This window comes from Oncorhynchus keta, chromosome 32, assembly GCF_023373465.1.
Source record: "Oncorhynchus keta strain PuntledgeMale-10-30-2019 chromosome 32, Oket_V2, whole genome shotgun sequence".
NCBI classification, from domain to species: domain Eukaryota; kingdom Metazoa; phylum Chordata; class Actinopteri; order Salmoniformes; family Salmonidae; genus Oncorhynchus; species Oncorhynchus keta.
Genome location: NC_068452.1, coordinates 32,846,996 through 32,869,872, shown reverse-complemented (window position 1 = coordinate 32,869,872; position 22,877 = coordinate 32,846,996). Strand labels below are relative to the sequence as shown.

The following is a 22,877-nucleotide window of genomic DNA, read 5'->3' as shown; positions in this document are numbered from 1 at the left end:
CCTATTACCTACCCTACCCTCCACTCCCCATACCTACGACCTACCCTCCACTCCCCATACCCATTACCTACCCTACCCTCCACTCCCCATACCTACGACCTACCCTCCACTCCCCATACCTATTACCTACCCTCTACTCCCCATACCTATTACCTACCCTACCCTCCACTCCCCATACCTATTACCTACCCTCTACTCCCCATACCTATTACCTACCCTACCCTCCACTCCCCATACCTACTACCTACCCTCCACTCCCCATAATGACTTGGGAGAACTAATTAGGGCAATGTTGATGGGTGCTTTAATTAGTCTCCAGTGTGTTATGCTAATGAGACCCTAATTCGTGTGTGTGTGTATGCATGGGTGTGTATATGTGTGAGTGTGAGTTTGGTTGTAAGTAAGTAGTAATTCTTAAGATATATGATGCTGGACACGCATGGCTGATGAGTGATCTCCTTCACGCAGCCTGTGTGCTAAGAGGCTTTGGTCTGAGAGCCTCTTCCCTCCACTCCCCATACCTATTACCTACCCTCCACACACCTACACTACCCTCCACTCCCAATCCCCATACCTATCCTACCCTCCACTCCCACTCCACACACCTACACTACCCTCCACTCCCAATCCCCATACCTATCCTATCCTACCCTCCACATACCTATTACCTACCCTACCCTACCCTCCACTCCCACTCTCCATATCTATCCTACCCCCCACTCCCCAAACCAATTACCTACCCTACCCTACCTTCCACTCACAATGCCTACCCTACCGTCCACTCCCACTCCCCATACCTATTACCTACCCTCCACTCCCACACCTATTACCTACCCTCCACTCCCCATACCTATTACCTATTACCTACCCTCCACTCCCCATACCTATTATCTACCCTCCACTCACCACACCTATTACCTACCCTACCCTCCACTCCCCATACCTATTACCTAACCTACACTCCCAGTTCACATACCTATTACCTACCCTCCACTCCCCATACCTATTACCTAACCTACACTCCAACTCAACATACCTATTAGCTACCCTCCACTCCCATACCTATTCCTCACCCTACCCTACCTTCCACTCCCCATACCTATCACCTACCCTCCACATACCTATTACCTACCCTCCACTCACCATACCTATTACCTACCCGCCACTCCCACTCTCCATACCTGCCTACCCTCCAGTCCCCACACCTATTACCTACCCTACCCTCCACACACCTATTACCTACCCTACCCTCCACACACCTATTACCTACCCTACCCTCCACTCCCCATACCCACTCTACCCTACCATCCACTCCCCATACACATTACCTACCCTCCCCATACCTATTACCTACCCTACCCTCCACTCCACTCCCCATACCTATTACCTATTACCTACCCTACACTACCCATACCTATTACCTACCATACACTCCCCATACCCATTACCTACCCTCCCCTCCACATACCTATTACACTCCAACTCAACATACCCATTACCTACCCTACCCTCCCCTCCACATACCCATTACCTACCCTCCCCTCCACATACCTATTACACTCCAACTCAACATACCTATTAGCTACCCTCCACTCCCATACCTATTCCTCACCCTACCCTACCTTCCACTCCCCATACCTATCACATACCCTCCCCATACCTATTACCTACCCTCCACTCACCATACCTATTACCTACCCGCCACTCCCACTCTCCATACCTGCCTACCCTCCAGTCCCCACACCTATTACCTACCCTACCCTCCACACACCTATTACCTACCCTACCCTCCACACACCTATTACCTACCCTACCCTCCACACACCTATTACCTACCCTACCCTCCACTCCCCATTCCCTACCCTACCCTCCACTCCCCATACCCACTCCACCCTACCATCCACTCCCCATACACATTACCTACCCTCCCCATACCTATTACCTACACTACCCTCCACTCCACTCCCCATACCCATTACCTACCCTACCCTCCAGTCCACTCCCCATACCCATTACCTACCCTACCCTACCCTCCACTCCACTCCCCATACCCATTACCTACCCTACCCTCCAGTCCACTCCCCATACCCATTACCTACCCTACCCTACCCTCCACTCCACTCCCCATACCTATTACCTATTACCTACCCTACACTACCCATACCTATTACCTACCCTACACTCCCCATACCCATTACCTACCCTCCACTCCCCATACCCATTACCTACCCTCCACTCCCCATACCCATTACCTAACCTCCACTCACCACACCTATTACCTACCCTCCACTCCCCATTACCTACCCTCCACTCCCCATAACCATTATCTAACCTCCACTCACCACAACTATTACCAACCCTACACTCCCCATACCCATTACCTACCCTACCCTCCACTCCCCATAACCATTATCTAACCTCCACTCACCACACCTATTACCTACCCTCCACTCCCCATACCCATTACCTAACCTCCACTCAGCACACCTATTACCTACCCTCCACTCCCCATACCCATTACCTACCCTCCACTCCCCATACCCATTACCTACCCAACCCTCCACTCCCCATACCCATTATCTAACCTCCACTCACCACACCTATCACCTACCCTCCACTCCCCATACCCATTACCTACCCAACCCTCCACTCCCCATACCCATTATCTAACCTCCACTCACCACACCTATTACCTACCCTCCACTCCCCATACCTAATGCAACCAATATGATGGTAGGTAGGTGTACACACACACCAATGTTTTCACTAACAGAATTACAATCATACATTCCACCAGCCGTGTAAAGCCGCCCGGGACCTCATACACAACACTGACAATGCTTTGGTAAATGACTGTTTTATGTGTGTTGCACTGACAGGTTCATGTCACAGATAAGAAGAATCCATCTCTGAGCTGTAATATTCAGCCATTATTAAGGTACTATATTACTACTCTCAATTAGCTTGTCTCAATGTAGTGGTCTGTTATTATCATAATTCATTCAGTTATTACCGATATGGTATTTGACATGCCACTGGTGAGGATGTGAGAACGAGAGGGATAGAGAGAGGAATAAAGAAAGAGAGAGGGAGATAGAGAGAAGGAGAAAGAGAGAGATAGGGATAGAGAGAGGAAGAAAGAGAGAGATATGGATAGAGAGAGGAAGAAAGATAGAGAGAGGGATAGAGAGAGGAAGAAAGAGAGAGAGGGAGATAGAGAGAAGGAGAAAGAGAGAGATAGGGATAGAGAGGAAGAAAGAGAGAGATAGGGATAGAGAGAGGAAGAAAGAGAGAGCGAGAGAGAGAGGGGGATAGAGAGAGGAAGAAAGAGAGAGAGAGGGATAGAGAGAGGAAGAGAGAGAGAGAGAGAGAGAGAGGGAGGAAGAAAGAGAGAAAGAGAGAGGGATAGAGAGAGGAAGAAAGAGAGAGAGAGGGAGAAAGAGAGAGGGATAGAGAGAGGAAGAAAGAGAGAGAGAGAGAGAGAGAGGGAGGAAGAAAGAGAGGGAGGGAGAGAGAGAGGGAGAAAGAGAGAAAGGGGGAGATAGAGAGGAAGAAAGAGAGAGAGAGGGATAGAGAGAGGGAGAAAGAGAGAAAGGGGGAGATAGAGAGAGCATATTTAGAAAACATCACCAGATTTTCATTCTAATCATATTTATTCACGTCTATCCTGTTATACATAATCCATTATGATTCCTGCAGAACTGTATCCTCTGGTTTCTATCGGTCACTGTAACTCATTTCTTCTCCTCGTCTCCTTCTTTCTTCTCCTTTAAGACTGGGGAGGGCAGAGAGAGAAACTCACCATGAAAGAGAGGCTAGAGGGGGATTATCCTACTTTAACCTCCCTCCCTCCCTCCATATATATATATATACACACATTCATACATACATACTGAACAAAAATATAAAAGCAACAAAGTGTTGGTCCCATTTTTCTGTTATTACTCTTAAATGTTGTGCACAAATTTGTTTACATCCCTGTTAGTGAGCATTTCTGTTATTACTCTTAAATGTTGTGCACACTTGTTTACATCCCTGTTAGTGAGCATTTCTGTTATTACTCTTAAATGTTGTGCACAAATTTGTTTACATCCCTGTTAGTGAGCATTTCTGTAACAAGCCCTTTTGTGGGGAAACACCTGGCCTATGCCCTTCCAGTCCCACCCATGGCTGTGCCCCTGCCCAATCATGTGAAATCCATAGATTAGGGCCTTATGAATTTATTTAAATTGACTGATTTCCTTCTATGAAGTATAACTTCGTAGATTGTTGTTTATATTTTTGTTCAGTATAATATGATGATTTGTATTCTGTACAACTGCCTGAATCATACACTCACAATCTCTACATTTAATCTTGTTAGGGAAAATTACATACTATCAGAGTGTTCCCAACAAGCGATAATCATAAGTCATAGATTGTGAATCCATGACCAGCTTTGTAATAATGGGTTTAACGGATGATAACTGATGATTAGTTAGACAACTATTGACTGCCAATAAAAGTCTGTCTCATGCTGAGTATGATAGGAGTTGTAGTGTGTGTGTGTGTGTGTGTGTGTGTGTGTGTGTGTGTGTGTGTGTGTGTGTGTGTGTGTGTGTGTGTGTGTGTGTGTGTGTGTGTGTGTGTGTGTGTGTGTGTGTGTGTGTGTGCCAGTACCTCGGACTTCCAGCCTGCACTCCACCTCGTCCTCTCCCAGGTCGTTGATGGCCTTACAGGAGTACTTGCCCCCGTCAAACTGGCCGGGCTTCCTGATGTTCAGGGTCAACACCCCCTGGTTGTTCTGCATCAAGAATTTAGGATCCTCCCCAATGATCATCTTGTTCTTCATCCACACTATCTTAGCCTGAGGTGAGGAGAGGACGCGAGAGGGGGGACTTTAATTGGGGAACATTTGGCCTTGAAATATAAATCACCAACTCACTAGGCAATTTTCCATTGACCCCGGTGTATTCGACAAAAGCAATATCATTGTAACATGTGTAATGGAAAGGCAGATATAGGAGACATTTTCTGAAGAACGATAACATCCATTCAACAGGGCTGGATTTTAGTCATTTTTGTTTTTGTGAAAAAAAGATGGAAATGATGTTTTTCAGAATAAATTATGATTGCCTAATCATTTAAGCCACCCAGGGCACGGGATTTCACCGAGTAACTATAAAGCTCCACTCCACATTTAATTCTATGCTTACAATAAACATTTTTCCAACTACACTGAACAAAAATATAAAAGCAACATGTAAAGTGTTCATCCCCTGTTTCATGATCTGAAATAAAATATCCCAGAAATCTTCCATGTGCACAAAAAGGTTATTTCACTCCAATTTTGTGCACAGATTTGTTTATGTCCCTGCTAGAGAGCAATTCTCCTTTGCCAAGATAATCCATCCACCTGACAGGTGTGGCATATCAATAAGCTGATAAAACAGCATGATCCTTATACAGGTGCAACTTTTGCTGAGGACAATAAAAGGCCACTCTAAAATGTACAGTTTTGTCACAACACAATGGCCACAGATGTCTCAAGTTGTGTGTGCAATTAGCATGCTGACTGCAGGAGTGTCCACCAGAGCTGTTGCCAGAGAATGTAATGTTCATTTCTCTACCATAAGCCGCCTCCAAAGTAATTTTAGACCAGCCCAGGACCTCCATATCCGGCTTCTTCACCTGTGGGTGTCACGCCTGCTCCCGCTCCCCCTCCCTGGCTCTCGAGGGCGCCAGGCTACCCGTCGTCCTACACACCTGTTACCAACATTCTGCGCTCATTGGACTCACCTGGACTCCTTCACTTTGTTGATTACCGCTTGTATATCTGTCTGTTCCTTGGTTGTGTTCCCTGTGTCCACATTATTCCGTATTGTGTTTGTCATATGTCCTTGTTTACCCGTGTGCTGATGCTGTTCCTGTCGTGTCCTATATCTGTTCCTGAATAAATGTTTGACTCCCCGTACCTGCTTCTCATCTCTGGCATCAGGTCTTTGCAGTGGGATTGTCTGAGACCAGCCACCCGGGCAGCTGATGAAACTGTGGGTTTGCACAATCAAATAATTTTTCCACAAACTGTCAGAAACCGTCTCAGGGAAGCTCACCTGCGTCCCCGTTTTCACCAGGGTCTTGACTTGACTGCAGTTCGGCGTCGTAATCGACTTCAGTGGGCAAATGCTCACCTTCGATGTCCACTGACACGCTGGATAAGTGTGCTCTTCACGGATTAATTCCGGTTTCAACTACACCGGGCAGATGGCAGACAGCGTGTATGGTGTCGTGTGGGAGAGCGGTTTGCTGATGTCAACGTTGTGAACAGAGTGCCACGTGGTGGTGGTTGGGTTATGGTATGGCCAGGCAGGCAGGGGAGCAACTTTGGTTTTTATCTAGTTGGAATAATATTCCAGACAGCCTAACTGACCGCTCGGAGATGTCCGCAAGGTCCTAAAGCAGTTTCCTCGTTTTGTATCACATTCCAATGATCAAACTGTGGGGGACAAAAATGAATGAATGCGTACCTGTGGAAAGAGGCGCCCCAATGAAAGTTGCGCCCCTGTGGACACGGATAAGCTATGGACAACAAACAACTGCATTTTATCGATTGGCCATTCATCCGCCGCCATCCCCTCATGTTTCAGCATGATAATGCACGGCCCCATGTCACAAGGATCTGTACACAATTTCTGGAAGTTATGACATGTCACACATTGAGCATATTTGAGATGCTCTGGATCGACGTGTATGACAGTGTGTTCCAGTTCCCAACAATAACCAGTAACTTCACACAGCCATTGAAGAGGAGTGGGACAACATTCCACAAACATTCTGATAAACTCTATCTGAAGGAGATGTGTCGAACTGCATGAGGCAAATGGTGGTCACACCAGATAGTGGCTGATTTTCTGATCCACGCCCCAACTTTTTTTAAAGGTATATGTGACCAACAGATGCATATCTGTATTCCTAGTCATGTGAAATACATAGATTAGGGCCTAATGAATTCATTTCAATTTGATTGATTTCCTTATATGAACGAACTCAGTCAAATCTTAAATTGTTGCATGTTGACTTTATATTTTTGTTCAGTGTACAAAAATAATGTTTCTTTGCAGTACATGGATTGTCCTGACTTTCAGGAATGCCTGAATTTGGGCTCCCGAGTGGCACTGCATCGCAGTGCTAGAGGCGTCACTACAGACCCTGGTTCAATTCCAGGCTGTATCACAACCGGCTGTGATTGGAAGTCCCAAAGGGCGGCACACAAATGGCACAGCGTCGTCCGGGTTAGGGTTTGGCCGGGGTAGGACGTCATTGTAAATAAGAATTTGTTCTTAACTGACTTTCCTAGTTAAATAAAGGTTAAATAAAATAAATAAATCAAGAATTGCTGCGCCTTGCTTTTCTGGTGGATGCAAGTTTCACCATCCAACTATTTCAGATCTACAGGAGTGCAAGTTTCCCAGTGGCACACAAACACACCTTCAAACAGCTTCTTGTTCTCGCTCTCTCAACACACACTCACACTTAATTACAGTACTGCCCCCCCCTCCCCACACACACACCCTCACCTTAGGGTAGGCCCGGACAGCACAGCTGATGGCAGTACTGTAGCCTGCAACAACAACCCTGTCCACTAGGGGAGCTGTAAACTTGGGGGAGCTGCTCATGTCCTTCTCTTTGAAGGCTGGTTTGTTGTACTCCAGATCTGAGGGAGGGATAAAGATGGGGACTGTGATAGCTGTTTTTATTAAGCTATATAATAATATGAATAAATGCCATTTAGCAGGTGCTTCTATCCAAAGGGACTGACAGTCATGCGTGCATACATTTTACATATGGCTGTCCCGGGAATCAAACCCACTATCCTGGCATTACAAGGGGCATGCTTTAGCTTTACCAACTGAGCTATCAAAGGACCACATGTTGTCTACTATATCTACATACTACATTTGGTTTAGTATAGTATGGTGTAGTGTAGTGGTTCTCAAACTGGGGTTCGCAAGAAAGTTTTTTTTGGGGGGGGGGTTGCAAGTTTGAAATGGAATGTGAAAAATATTTCACACATTTTAAATCAGCTACATAAAGTTTAGCAATCTGCTACGAACACATCTTTGCCAGAACAATTTCATTGATTATATTCACATTTTAGAAGGTTTGGGTGGCTCGTACTGGCTATATTTCTAAAGATAGCTGTAACACTGTAACAGTCTTTTTTGACTTATGGGGTGAAGATGTAACATATTCTGGTGAATTTATTGTGAGATTTGTGAGGAAGAAAAAGACTACAGACAGACCATGGTTAGGCTGTTACGGTGACTGTATTACGGCCACGCCGGCGGTCACGAGTCATGACCACAGTCAAATTCCATGTGACAGTTTAGTCACAGTAACTAGGCTTCTCCAAGCTCTGATGCTGCTGATGGTAATTAGTAGTCAACCAAACTTGCTGACTGCCTGGTACTCAGCACTCTATTGTCCCTCTAATCACTCTGACATCAATGGAAATGTAATCAAAAATCAAATCAAAACCCTTCATGAGAGCCCATGAGAAAAGCCCATGCATGAGAAAACAGAGTTTTCACGGCCTCTTTTAAAAAGAGTGGCTGTTCCACTGGATGTCATAAGGTGAATGCACCAATTTGTAAGTCGCTCTGGATAAGAGCGTCTGCTAAATGACTTAAATGTAATGTAAATGTAAAAAGAGGAGGATCCCGGCTAGGCCTACTATATTTATTTCTCAACTTTCATAATATTAAGCACATTGCTTCTCTTTACAACAGGAGATTAGCCGACCTGGCTGGCAAGAAAATGAACCACGTGAAAATTGTCCTCTATTCGCTATTTAAGTGCATAGATGACATGTATTTTCTCCCCCTGCCCGTTCCGACAGGTGAATGATAATGGTACATTCTAAATCAAAACTAATTTCATACATATATTATTTAGTATCTGAAAAGACAAGATTAAATCAAGAATAGTCTGATGGGTGATAATATTAGTCTATCACCTGTGAATGATGTGTTATCACTTGTGAATGATGTGTTATCACTTGTGAATGATGTGTTATCACCTGTGAATGATGTGTTATCACTTGTGAATGATGTGTTATCACCTGTGAATGATGTGTTATCACTTGTGAATGATGTGTTATCACTTGTGAATGATGTGTTATCACCTGTGAATGATGTGTTATCACTTGTGAATGATGTGTTATCACTTGTGAATGATGTGTTATCACCTGTGAATGATGTGTTATCACTTGTGAATGATGTGTTATCACTTGTGAATGATGTGTTATCACTTGTGAATGATGTGTTATCACTTGTGAATGATGTGTTATCACTTGTGAATGATGTGTTATCACCTGTGAATGATGTGTTATCACTTGTGAATGATGTGTTATCACTTGTGAATGATGCCCAGCTTGTGTGCAGTAAGGTAAGAAACAGCGTGTGCCTTTTTTTGGCGACTTTTTCAAATCATAGTCGCACACCTCATGTAGCCTAGCCCAAAGCCCTAAATGTTTGTATCACACAACTAAAGTGGCCAAATAACTTCTTAAAATGAAGTACATGAATCCTCTTTACAACCGGTGTAGAGCCTAACTGGGATACATAGGCGGCGTGTGAGTTTCAAGTTTGGGGAAGATAATTTTCACCATAAAAAATGCACCTTTATAATAAAGCATTACATGCATAATCTCATTTGTGGTTACTTTTTTGAATGGTGTTTTTTCCCACTAATTGATTGCATTTTGGTGCGCATTGCTGCGCTTATAATGTTAAGAAATCACCTGCTAAACGTTCTGATCTGTTGCATCAGCCTCAATGCCTTTAAAGGTTTTTGTTGATGCTAGTGGTTGTATTGATTTTGGATCTATCGCATCCCACAACTGTCCCAGACTATGTTTGGAATATTTATTTTTCACACAGAATAGGTCAACTTTTGTACTATGGGGGATAGTAGATTGACATACTGTAGGCTAGTGCTTACCCTAACCATGGTTTCCATCCTCCGATACATACAGGTAGACCATATGACCGGCTTGCTCTGGACTCCAGAGAAGTGACATGATATCCCTAGTTGATATTGGCTGCTAATAGCTATGAATGACTTTAATCTCAAAATGCTGGTGTAAAACAGATCTAGATCTTGCCTTTTGAAAGTGCATCACTGTTTATGGCTGTAATGACAGGCTACATTTGCACAGCGATGGTGTGTGCGTGTTTGCGTGAGTGTGCAGAGGGGTGTAGTATTGTAGTGTGTTACCTGTTTTGCCTATGATGGCAGTGTTCTTGCTGAAGGCCACCTCCTCGCTCAAGCCACAGATGTTCTCACTGAACACACGGAAGGAGTACTCGTTCCCCATGACCAGGTCAGACGCTGTGCAGTTGGGCCGGCGGTTGTGCTCGTACACTGTGAACCAACCCTGACCAGAGAGAGGAGGAGAGAGAGGAGGAGAGGGAGAGAGAGAAATATGTTTACAGAGAAGTAGAAAGAAAAGGGGATGATATGTGGATATATAGAGGCAGATGTTTGAGAACAGAGGATGAGGGTAGAGAGGGCAGAGAAGGAGAGGTGAGGTGGATACACAGTAAAGAAAGAGAGAGCTATAGAGAGAGATGAGGAGGGAGTTGGAGACCTGGGTCTTCTTGTCAGCCTTCTGGATGGTGTAGCCGGTGATATCAGTGTTGCCTGTGTCTTTGGGGGGCTTCCACTCCAGAGCAGCATTGAAGCCCCACACATCTGTTACCATCACATTTATAGGAGGACCTGGCTTGTCTGTGAGGGGGGTACATTGTGTGTCAGTGAGAAAGAGATCTCTTTGAACAGACAAACAGACAGCGGAAATGGAGCATGTGGAGTGTGTCTCATGTACGTCAGTACTCCAGTATGTTTGTCATTAATCCTGGTCTCTGCCGTGCTGCTGCTGCTGTGACTAAACATGTGTGGGGGCTGATCTGAGGAGGCTGGGCCCTCTCATTAGCTCACCTCCCAGCAGGGGAAAGGAGACAAAGGCTCCTAATCCCACCCTAATCCCAGTCTACACACCAATAATTCCAATGGAACCCCACTGCATAATCCACCCACCCAGCCATACAGCACCCTGACCCTCACACGGGTGCTAAAGGGAGCAGGAAGGAGGGAAAGAGGGGAGGGAGGGAGCCAAGCGGTGGTACGGTGGCAGTCAGGGCAGGAGGGAAGGATTAAGAAGAGAGGAGAGGAAGACTGGAATCAGCCTCTTTGATGATTCCCTCCGAGGATTAAATGAGGAATTATCATCACATTAAACTCTGGGGTGTCATCCTAGATTTAAGTCATTGCATCATGGTGGCTCCATATTTGACTGTAATAAGTAATAAAACATACTCGGTATAGTGACTGAAGGGTGAGTGGGGACATACATGGTGGCTCCATATTTGACTGTAATAAGTAATAAAACATACTCGGTATAGTGACTGAAGGGTGAGTGGGGACATACATGGTGGCTCCATATTTGACTGTAATAAGTAATAAAACATACTCGGTATAGTGACTGAAGGGTGAGTGGGGACATACATGGTGGCTCCATATTTGACTGTAATAAGTAATAAAACATACTCGGTATAGTGACTGAAGGGTGAGTGGGGACATACAGTTACTGTGGCAAGGAAAAGGAGGCGAACCCTTTGGAATTACCTGGACTTCTGCTTAAACTGGTCATACAATTTGATCTGATCTTCATCTAAGTCACAACAACACACAAACAGTCTGCTTAAACTAATAACACACAAACAATTATACGTTTTCGTTTTTATTGAACACACCGTGTAAACATTCACAGTGCAGGGTGGGGAAAGTATGTGAACCCTTGGATTTAATAACTGGTTGACCCTCCTTTGGCAGCAATAACCTCAAACAAACGTTTTCTGTAGTTGCGGATCAGACCTGCACAACGGTCAGGAGGAATTTTGGACCATTCCCCTTTACAAAACTGTTTCAGTTCAGCAATATTCTTGGGATGCCTGGTGTGAACCGCTCACTTGAGGTCATGCCACAGCATCCCAATCGGGTTGAGGTCAGGACTCTGACTGGGCCACTCCAGAAGGTGTATTTACTTCTGTGTTTTGGGTCATCGTCCTGTGGCATCCCCCAACTTCTGTTGAGATTCAATTGGCGGATAGATAGCCTTACATTCTCCTGCAAAATGTCTTGATAAACCTGGGAATTCATTTTTCCGTTGATGAGAGCAAGCTGTCCAGGCCCTGAGGCAGCAAAGCAGCTCCAAACCATGATGCTCCCTTCACCATACTTTACAGTTGGGATGAGGTTTTGATGTTGATGTGCTGTGCCTTTTTTCTCCACACATGTGTTCCTTCCAAACAACTCAACTTTAGTTTAATCTGTCCACAGGATATTTTGCCAGTACCAATGTGGAACATCCACATGCTCTGTTGCGAACTTCAGACATGCAGCAATGTTTTTTTTGGATAGCAGTTGCTACTTCTGTGGTGTCCTCCCATGAACAGTGTTTTACATATCGTAGACTCGTCAACAGAGATGTTAGCATGTTCCAGAGATATCTGTAAGTCTTTAGCTGACACTCTAGGATTCTTCTTAACCTCATTGAGCATTCTGCGCCGTGCTCTTGCAGTCATTTTTGCAGGACGGCCACTCCTAGGGAGAGTATCAGCAGTGATGAACTTTGTCCATTTATAGACAATTTGTCTTACCGTGGACTGATGAACATCAAGGCTTTTAGAGATACTTTTGTAACTCTTTCCAGCTTTATGCAAGTCAACAATTCTTAATCTTGGGTCTTCTGAGATCTCTTTTGTTCAAGGCATGGTTCACATCAGGCAATGCTTCTTGTGAACAGCAAACTCAAATTTTGTGAGTGTCTTTTATAGGGCAGGCCAGCTCTTACCAACATCTCCAATCTCATCTCAATGATTGTACTCCAGGTTAGCTGACTCCTGACTCCAATTAGCTTTTGGAGAAGTCATTAGCCTAGGGGTTCACGTACCTTTCCCAACCTACAAGGCGAATGTTTAAATTATCTACTCAATATAGACAAGAAAAATACAATACTTTGTGTGTTATTAGTTAAAGCAGACTGTGTTTGTCTATTGTTGTGACTTGGATAAAGATCAGATCTAATTGTATGACCAACTGATGCAGAAATCCAGATACATCCGAAGGGTTCACATACTTTTTCTTGCCACTGTACATATGGCCTCCATCCCAAATGGAAACCCTATTGCCTATATAGTGCACTACTTTTCACCAGAGCCCCTATTGATGTTGGTGCCCGTGACTGACCTACGATCTGGATGTGTATGTCAGCCTTGTCCTGCATGTTGTCTATCTGGACAGACAGGGTGTACGTCCCAGAGTGGTCCCTTTCTGCCGAGCGGATGAACAGGATGGTGTCAAAGTCACTGGTGCGGATGCCCACCGACTTATTCTCCAGGGGCTCACCATCTTTCAGCCAGTTGACCACGGGGCGAGGCTTCCCCTGGGGAAACAGAGGGGTGATATGGTCAGTGAATGAAAATGACATTTACTGAATTAAAGAGTGAGATGCTGCTACAGGAGAAGTTGCTGGAGAAACACCCTAAAGTGAGAAAGGTGTAGACTGTCAAGAATATCCCATTTTCTGATTGGTTTATTTTTGCATTACAGGACAATGATTGCTCTTCTTTGCACACACTGAGACCCAGCTAACATGAAGTCAGCCCTGCCTCTAGCCTGGGGAAGATTACTACTGTGTGGTGCTAGGTGTTCTCAGACCTGGAAGGGGATGACCAGGTTGATCTTCTCGCCCACTTTCCTGATGAACTTGGTCCTTAGCTGGCGAGGCAGGCGGATCTTTGGGTACTCTGAGACATGGAGGGAGACAGAGAGCAATGTCAACACAGAAGTAATGGAAGTGGCTGTGTATACCGTGTGTGTCAGAGGTCTATGGAGAAGTGTGTGTGTGTGTGTGTGTGTGTGTGTGTGTGTGTGTGTGTGTGTGTGTGTGTGTGTGTGTGTGTGTGTGTGTGTGTGTGTGTGTGTGTGTGCGTGCGTGCGTCCATGCATGCGTGTGAGTCTGACCCATGATCTCTCTGATGATGACAGACTGTTTCATGGTGCAGGGGGGGCTGCGTCCAGCGATGTTCATAGCCACCACTCTGAACAAGAGCTTCTCTCCTGTTGGCAGCCCCTTCACACGGTACGTGTTCTTGTCCACCGGCTCCTTATTGGCTTCCACCCAGTTATCCTCTGAGGGATGGACCAATAGCAGAAGAGTATTCATTGTTATCCACTTGGAAATGAGATGGTTCATCTGTAGGGTTTTATAGGAATTCTATATAGGAATTCTATAGGAGCGATTAGTGAATTAGAAGGAATAATAATGTTATTGAACAATCCCCAAATCCTCCTTCACCTCCTTCTTTGCACCACTCGATTATGTACCCGTCAACGCCCCCTGCTCCAACCCTCTCTGGAGGACGCCACTTCAGGGCACAGGTGCTGTCTGTTACATCCTCCACCGTCAGACGAGTGGGCTCACTGGTAGGGGCTGAGAGAGAGAGAGAGAATAGTTAAGAGGAGAGGAAGACCGAGGTAAGCTGTATAAGTAGAGTATCAGGAGATTGAAAGGCTTCTCTCCACTGCTCTAGTAATAAGTGTCTACCCACCTATGGGCATGAAGGGCTTTGAGTTGCCGCTGGGCTGGGAGATCCCGATCCCGTTGACAGCAAACACTCTCATCTCATAAAAAACACCCTCAATCATCTTCTTAGCCTCGTACGTGGTTGACTCAAACACCTCAAAGTTCAGCTTGGTCCACCTGGAGGAACCCTGCTTCTTCCTCTCCATCAGGTAGCCTGAGAGTGATGTCATCACATAGCGACATTGCATTATTACAGACCGACATTATCACAGTGACATCATCACAGAGCGACATTACATCATCACAAAGCGACATCATCACAGAGAGACATCATTAGATCTTACCAATGTAATGAGAGAGGTTAACAGATGCCTGTTAACCCAGAGGAAAGAGAGTCTGATAGCTCAACAGATAGATATAAAAATAGGAAAGGTGCACCTTTGATGGGCGCTCCCCCGTCAAATTTGGGGGGATCCCATGTAATGGTGGCTGTGTCCTCGCCAACTCCCATACATCTGACGTTCTCTGGAGGGTTAGGCACATCTGGAGTGGACAGGGGGAACAGTCAGGACAGAACATAGAGGTGTTCTCACCAGCTCAGAATGGGTTCTAACTTAATGTCACATCTATTATTGAATCTCTCTTTGTGAATTGTTTTTACATTTCTGTTTACATATATATTGCATAAGACGGGAGAACAAGACACAGAGAGAGAAAAGGGAGAGAGCAGGGAGATGTGGGGGAAAGAAGAGAGGAGTGTAGAGAGAGAGTAGAAGACTGGAAAGAGAGAGGAGAGTGAGAGAAGGAGAGAGAGAGTACCACTGACCAACAATCTTGATGATGAGCTCAGCCCTGTCCTCTCCGGCTGGGTTGGTCACTATGATGGAGTACTGGCCTTCGTCTGGCCTCTCCGCCCCCTCAATGACAAAGCTGCTCAGAGTGGTCCTGGTTTCCACCCTCACTCTGCCCTCCGCCTCCGATATCACCTAGAGACAGGAACAGGGAGGGCACTTAGACAACTGGACTGACACTGTCTGGTGATTCAGCTACTGGGTGTAACCTGGATGGCCTAATGGTTGGTTAATGTGAGTGACACCTTGCCTTCCTTAGAGAGGCATGCTGGGGCAGGGGTTTGATGTGTGTGTGAGGAGGATGTAACAGAAAGACTAGATCCTCACAGTGTCTCCTTTCATCCAGCACACAGTGGGGACAGGCTCTCCTGTGATCTCCACATCAAGGCGGAGCTTGTTGCCAGCCACCACAACAATGGTGTTCTTGCTGCCCGTGCTACTAGTGTCCAGGTGGATTTTGGGAGGGTCTGTGAGGGGCGGAGGAATGTCAGAGAGGGACAGGTGGTCCTGGGTAATTATCACAGTATTAAATACACTGTAATAAATAGGTAATGCCAACGGATGGTAGGTGACAATAGCCACACCTACCTTGGCGTGGAACATATTCGATCTTGATTTCTGAGATTAACAGGGAAAACACATGAATCAGTATCATTTAAAATGCAGGCTCTGCTTCATTGTACTCAGTAAAGCTTAGAGGAGTCTCTCTCTCTTTCTTGCTCTCTGTCACTCACTCTCTCACTCACCAATGAAGTTGAGTTTAGCGGAGAGGGAGAGTGCGTATCCTTCAGGGACAAAGGTGTAGTTTCCTTCGTCCTGCGGCTTCACGTCATCAATCGTCAGCTTGTGGATCCTGGAGAACCAATGTTACCAAGGAGACAACAGACACTCGCAGTGACCCACAATTATGCAAAGCACAGTTACCCTGGCAACATGCTTCATTATGCAATATCAAGTTAAAAAACACATGGGAAACCTCTCTCCCTGCATGACCAGTGTTGCCATGGTAAAACACCTGCCATAGGTGGGGCCACCCCCCAGCAATGTGATGCCATACCTTCCGATGTGTGACATCTTGATGCGGTTGCCGGGTTTGACCTCCACACCGTCCTTGAACCACTTGCCCACCACCTTCTCATCAGACACCTCACACTTGAACATGGCCTGTTCACACGCCTTCACCGACAGGTCAGCTATACTCTGCAGAACCTCCAGCTCCTTGGCTGAGCACCAGGGGTAGAGATGAAGGGAAGGAGAGAGAAAGAGAAAACAGAAAGAGACAGCATTTCAGACTCTTTTAAAAATGAAGTTAATAAAACATTTCCTTATTTAGTGTACTGTATGATATCTGGAAGTAGTACCTTCCACTTCCAGTTCTCCTTTGGATTCTCCCCCGTTAGTGTAAACATAGTACATTCCGATGTCCTCTATGGATGCTTCATTGATGACCAGAGTGTGTTTCTTCCCATCCTTCTTTATCCTGTACTTCCCATCCTTGGTCAGCTCAACTCCATCTTTCATCCTGAGCACGGGTGAGACACACACAGACATAGAAATAGCGTTCAACACCTCCTGTTCTCCACTCATTACCTGTATTAACTGCACCTGAACTCGTTTCCTGTATAAAAGACACCTGTCCACACACTCAATCAAACAGACTCCAACCTCTCCACAATGGCCAAGACCAGAGAGCTGTGTAAGGACATCAGGGATACATTTGTAGATCTGCACAAGGCTGGGATGGGCTACAGGACAATAGGTAAGCAGCTTGGTGAGAAGGCAACAACTGTTGGCGCAATTATTAGAAAATGGAAGAAGTTCAAGATGAAGGTCAATCACCCTCGGTCTGGGGCTCCATTCAAGATCTCACCTCGTGGGGCATCAATGATCATGAGGAAGGTAAGGGATCAGCCCAGAACTACACGGCAGTCCCTGGTCAATGACCTGAAGAGAGCTGGGGCCACAGTCTCAAAGAAAACCATTAGTAACATACTACGCCGTCATGGCGCACGTAAGGTCCCCCTGCTCAAGCCAGCGCATGTCCAGGCCCGTCTGAAGTTTGCCAATGACCATCTGGATGATCCAGAGGAGGAATGGGAGAAGATCATGTGGTCTGATGAGACAAAAATAGAGCTTTTTTGGTCTAAACTCCACTCGCTGTGTTTGGAGGAAGAAGAAGGATGAGTACAACCCCAAGAACACCATCCCAACCATGAAGCATGGAGGTGGAAACATCATTCTTTGGGGGATGCTTTTCTGCAAAGGGGACAGGACGACTGCACCGTATTGAGGGGAGGATGGATGGGGCCATGTATCGCGAGATCTTGGCCAACAACCTCAAATCAAATCAAATTTTATTTGTCACATACACATGGTTAGCAGATGTTAATGCGAGTGTAGTGAAATGCTTGTGCCTCTAGTTCCGACAATGCAGTAATAACCAACAAGTAATCTAGCTAACAATTCCAAAATGACTACCTTATAGACACAAGTGTAAGGGGATAAAGAATATGTACATAAAGATATATGAGTGAGTGATGGTACAGAGCGGCATAGGCAAGATACAGTAGATGGTATTGAGTGCAGTATATACATATGAGATGAGTATGTAAACAAAGTGGCATAGTTAAAGTGGCTAGTGATACATGTATTACATAAAGATGCAGTAGATGATATAGAGTACAGTATATACATATACATATGAGATGAATAATGTAGGGTATGTAAACATTATATTAGGTAGCATTGTTTAAAGTGGCTAGTGATATATTTTACATCATTTCCCATCAATTCCCATTATTAAAGTGGCTGGAGTTGAGTCAGTGTGTTGGCAGCAGCCACTCAATGTTAGTGGTGGCTGCTTAACAGTCTGATGGCCTTGAGATAGAAGCTGTTTTTCAGTCTCTCGGTCCCAGCTTTGATGCACCTGTACTGACCTCGCCTTCTGGATGATAGCGAGGTGAACAGGCAGTGGCTCGGGTGGTTGATGTCCTTGATGATCTTTATGGCCTTCCTGTAACATCGGGTGGTGTAGGTGTCCTGGAGGGCAGGTAGTTTGCCCCCGGTGATGCGTTGTGCAGACCTCACTACCCTCTGGAGAGCCTTACGGTTATGGGCGGAGCAGTTGCCGTACCAGGCGGTGATACAGCCCGACAGGATGCTCTCGATTGTGCATCTGTAGAAGTTTGTGAGTGCTTTTGGTGACAAGCCAAATTTCTTCAGCCTCCTGAGGTTGAAGAGGCGCTGCTGCACCTTCTTCACGATGCTGTCTGTGTGGGTGGACCAATTCAGTTTGTCTGTGATGTGTATGCCGAGGAACTTAAAACTTACTACCCTCTCCACTACTGTTCCATCGATGTGGATAGGGGGGTGTTCCCTCTGCTGTTTCCTGAAGTCCACAATCATCTCCTTAGTTTTGTTGACGTTGAGTGTGAGGTTATTTTCCTGACACCACACTCCGAGGGCCCTCACCTCCTCCCTGTAGGCCGTCTCGTCGTTGTTGGTAATCAAGCCTACCACTGTTGTGTCGTCCGCAAACTTGATGATTGAGTTGTAGGTGTGCGTGGCCACGCAGTCGTGGGTGAACAGGGAGTACAGAAGAGGGCTCAGAACACACCCTTGTGGGGCCCCAGTGTTGAGGATCAGCGGGGTGGAGATGTTGTTGCCTACCCTCACCACCTGGGAGCGGCCCGTCAGGAAGTCCAGTACCCAGTTGCACAGGGCGGGGTCGAGACCCAGGGTATAGAGCTTGATGACGAGCTTGGAGGGCACTATGGTGTTAAATGCCGAGCTGTAGTCGATGAACAGCATTCTCACATAGGTATTCCTCTTGTCCAGATGGGTTAGGGCAGTGTGCAGTGTGGTTGAGATTGCATTGTCTGTGGACCTATTTGGGCGGTAAGCCAATTGGAGTGGGTCTAGGGTGTCAGGTAGGGTGGAGGTGATATGGTCCTTGACTAGTCTCTCAAAGCACTTCATGATGACGGAAGTGAGTGCACCTGTACTGACCTCAGTCAGTGGCTCAGTTACCTTAGCTTTCTTGGGAACAGGAACAACGGTGGCCCTCTTGAAGCATGTGGGAACAACAGACTGGGATAGGGATTGATTGAATATGTCCGTAAACACACCAGCCAGCTGGTCTGCACATGCTCTGAGGGCGCGGCTGGGGATGCAGCCTGGGCCTGCAGCCTTGCGAGGGTTGACACGTTTAAATGTTTTCCTCACGTCGGCTGCAGTGAAGGAGAGTCCGCATGTTTTAGTTGCAGGCCGTGTCAGTGGCACTGTGTTGTCCTCAAAGCGGGCAAAAAAGTTATTTAGTCTGCCTGGGAGCAAGACATCCTGGTCCGTGATGGGGCTGGTTTTCTTCTTGTAGTCCGTGATTGACTGTAGACCCTGCCACATACCTCTTGTGTCTGAGCCGTTGAATTGAGATTCTACTTTGTCTCTATACTGACGCTTAGCTTGTTTGATTGCCTTGCGGATGGAATAGTTACACTGTTTGTATACGAAACATATCCCAGTTCACGTGATGGAAGCAGTCTTGGAGTGTGGAATCAGATTGGTCGGACCAGCGTTGGACAGACCTCAGCGCGGGAGCTTCTTGTTTTAGTTTCTGTCTGTAGGCAGGGATCAACAAAATGGAGTCGTGGTCAGCTTTTCCGAAAGGAGAGCGGGGCAGGGCCTTATATGCGTTGCGGAAGTTAGAATAGCAATGATGCAAGGTTTTTCCAGCCCTGGTTGCGCAATCGATATGCTGATAAAATTTAGGGAGTCTTGTTTTCAGATTAGCCTTGTTAAAATCCCCAGCTACAATGAATGCAGCCTCCGGATATATGGATTCCCGTTTGCAAAGAGTCCAATAAAGTTTGTTCAGAGCCATCGATGTGTCTGCTTGGGGGGGAATATATACGGCTGTGATTATAATCGAAGAGAATTCCCTTGGTAGATAATGCGGTCGACATTTGATTGTGAGGAATTCTAAATCAGGTGAACAGAAGGACTTGACTCCGATAGCGTCTCTCCAGTGAGCCATGTTTCCGTGAAGCAAAGAACGTTACAATCTCTGATGTCCCTCTGGAATGCTACCCTTGCTCGGATTTCATCAACCTTGTTGTCAAGAGACTGGACATTAATATATGCCATTTAGCAGACGCTTTTATCCAAAGCGACTTACAGTCATGTGTGCATACATTCTACGTATGGGTGGTCCCAGGGATCGAACCCACTACCCTGGCGTTACAAGCGCCATGCTCTACCAACTGAGCTACAGAAGGAGAGAGACTGGACATTGGCGAGAAGAATGCTAGGGAGTGGTGCACGACGATGTGCCCGTCTCCAGAGTCTGACCAGAAGACCGCTCCGTTTCCCCCTTTTACGAAGTCGTTTGTTTGGGTCGCCGGCTGGGATCCATTCTGTTGTCCTGGGTGAAAGGCAGAACACAGGATCCGCTTCGCGAAAGTCATATTCTTGGTCATACTGATGGTGAGTTGACGCTGCTCTTATGTTCAGTAGTTCTTCTCAACTGTATGTAATGAAACATAAGATGACCTGGGGTACCAATGTAAGAAATAACACGTAAAAAAAAAACTGCATAGTTTCCTAGGAACGCGAAGCGAGGCGGCCATCTCTGTCGGCGCCGGAAGTTTGCTTCCCTCAGTAAGAGCATTGAAGATCGGTCGTGGCTGGTTCTTCCAACATGACAATGACCCGAAACACACAGCCAGGGCAACTCAGAAGTGGCTCCGTAAGAAGCATCTCAAGGTCCTGGAGTGGCCTAGCCAGTCTCCAGACCTGAACCCAATAGAAAATCTTCGGAGGGAGCTGAAAGTCCGTATTGCCCAGCGACAGCCCCGAAACCTGAAGGATCTGGAGAAGGTCTGTATGGAGAGGTGGGCCAAAATCTCTGCTGCAGTGTGTGCACACCTGGTAAAGAACTACAGGAAACGTATAATCTCTGTAATTGCAAACAAAGGTTTCTGTACCAAATATTAAGTTCTGCTTTTCTGATGTATCAAATACATATGTCATGCAATAAAATGCAAGTTAATTATTTAAAAATCATACAATGTGATTTTCTGGATTTCTGTTTTAGATTCCGTCTCTCACAGTTGAAGTGTGCCTATGATAAAAATTACAGACCTCTACATGCTTTGTAAGTAGGAAAACCTGCAAAATCGGCAGTGTATCAAATACTTGTTCTCCCCACTGTACACACACAAATGCCACAGCTGTAACAGAAATTGATTGATTTAGTTACTTTGTCATTTGATTAAAAAGGGTATTAGAATGAGTCCCTCACCATTTGACGTTGGCTCCTTCCTCTGACACCTCACACTCAAACTCCACCTTCTCTCCCACCACTACATGCACATCGTCCAGCAGCTTGGTGATGGTGACCGGGGGCTCTGTGGATAGACACAGCCGTCAACACAACTCATACACCTCATACAAACACTATGGGGAAGTTACACACATACACAACCACACTTACAGGAAAACTCACCAACAAAGACTTGACCACTCAACACCAAAGTAAGCAGAAGAATAAGGAGGAAGAAGTGGAAGAATGATGAAGCTGAAGATTTCATGGCACAGCACTGTATACTGTGCTAACACAAAGACACGAACACCTAACATGTATCAGTCCGAACCAGGATTCGATACCATGTTTCACAACAACACAATGTCCTCCATAGTCTCCGTTAATACTGCTATAGAAACTGAGCTGTTGTGGTACGGGGGAGACAGTACCTCAGGTCTCCGGGAAGGTGACATCAACATCACTGAGTCAATGCGTGAAGCTAAGCTAACATCCGTTAGCCGCCGTCCTCCACATCCACCTCCCTCTGACCTCCTCCTTTTCCGCAGCAACCTCAGCAGATGATAGACATCAACTCTGGGATCTAAGTCACGGCACCACTGAACCCGTCCGTCGCGGGCTCCCATACAGTACATGCTCACAACAACAACACAACAAGGTACTCAGAAGTTTCCGCCAAAAGTGCTATACCGCAAAAACCCAGGATGTTTTTTTTTGGGGGGGGCAGTACTTCAGTTCTCCAGGAGGTGAATGAATTGTGCGATCGATGCTAAGCTAGCTTCCACTAGCTACCATCCGCTAAACACACGTACACCTTCTCTCACGTTAGACACATCAACATGTACGGCATTGATATAAACACTGACAGAAGCAATAGGGACGTCTAAATACACACAACAACATACTGTGGTTGTCGCACTGGAATGGCGTCTGTGTGGGAAGCTTACCCGTTGCTGTACGGTCTGATAAATGCAAAAACAGGATGAAATGAATGGGCACAGAGAGAGAGCAAAGCACGTGATGATTGAGGAGCAAATGCATCTTTGCCCCTCTACCCAAAATCAACAAGACACACAGA

General features: G+C 46.0%; 1 protein-coding gene across 2 annotated transcripts in view; it reads right to left on the bottom strand.

Annotated features, from left to right (window-relative positions):
• Window positions 1-2,841: 2,841 nt before the first annotated feature.
• LOC118375362 (myosin-binding protein C, fast-type-like) overlaps window positions 2,842-22,877 on the bottom strand; it is a 52,986-nt gene continuing 32,950 nt past the window's right edge. For both annotated transcript variants that reach the window (XM_052491446.1, XM_052491447.1), the window contains 18 exons: window positions 21,779-21,884; window positions 16,842-17,002; window positions 16,538-16,703; window positions 16,227-16,333; window positions 16,069-16,098; window positions 15,808-15,947; window positions 15,456-15,615; window positions 15,068-15,172; window positions 14,655-14,843; window positions 14,402-14,536; window positions 14,068-14,235; window positions 13,762-13,850; window positions 13,291-13,486; window positions 10,631-10,770; window positions 10,258-10,417; window positions 7,557-7,693; window positions 4,660-4,846; window positions 2,842-3,775 (listed from right to left, as the gene is read on the bottom strand). In XM_052491446.1, coding sequence (XP_052347406.1) covers window positions 3,735-3,775; window positions 4,660-4,846; window positions 7,557-7,693; window positions 10,258-10,417; window positions 10,631-10,770; window positions 13,291-13,486; window positions 13,762-13,850; window positions 14,068-14,235; window positions 14,402-14,536; window positions 14,655-14,843; window positions 15,068-15,172; window positions 15,456-15,615; window positions 15,808-15,947; window positions 16,069-16,098; window positions 16,227-16,333; window positions 16,538-16,703; window positions 16,842-17,002; window positions 21,779-21,884 — 2,417 coding nt within the window. In that variant the 3' untranslated portion in view covers window positions 2,842-3,734. The remainder of the gene's footprint in view (window positions 3,776-4,659; window positions 4,847-7,556; window positions 7,694-10,257; window positions 10,418-10,630; window positions 10,771-13,290; window positions 13,487-13,761; window positions 13,851-14,067; window positions 14,236-14,401; window positions 14,537-14,654; window positions 14,844-15,067; window positions 15,173-15,455; window positions 15,616-15,807; window positions 15,948-16,068; window positions 16,099-16,226; window positions 16,334-16,537; window positions 16,704-16,841; window positions 17,003-21,778; window positions 21,885-22,877) is intronic.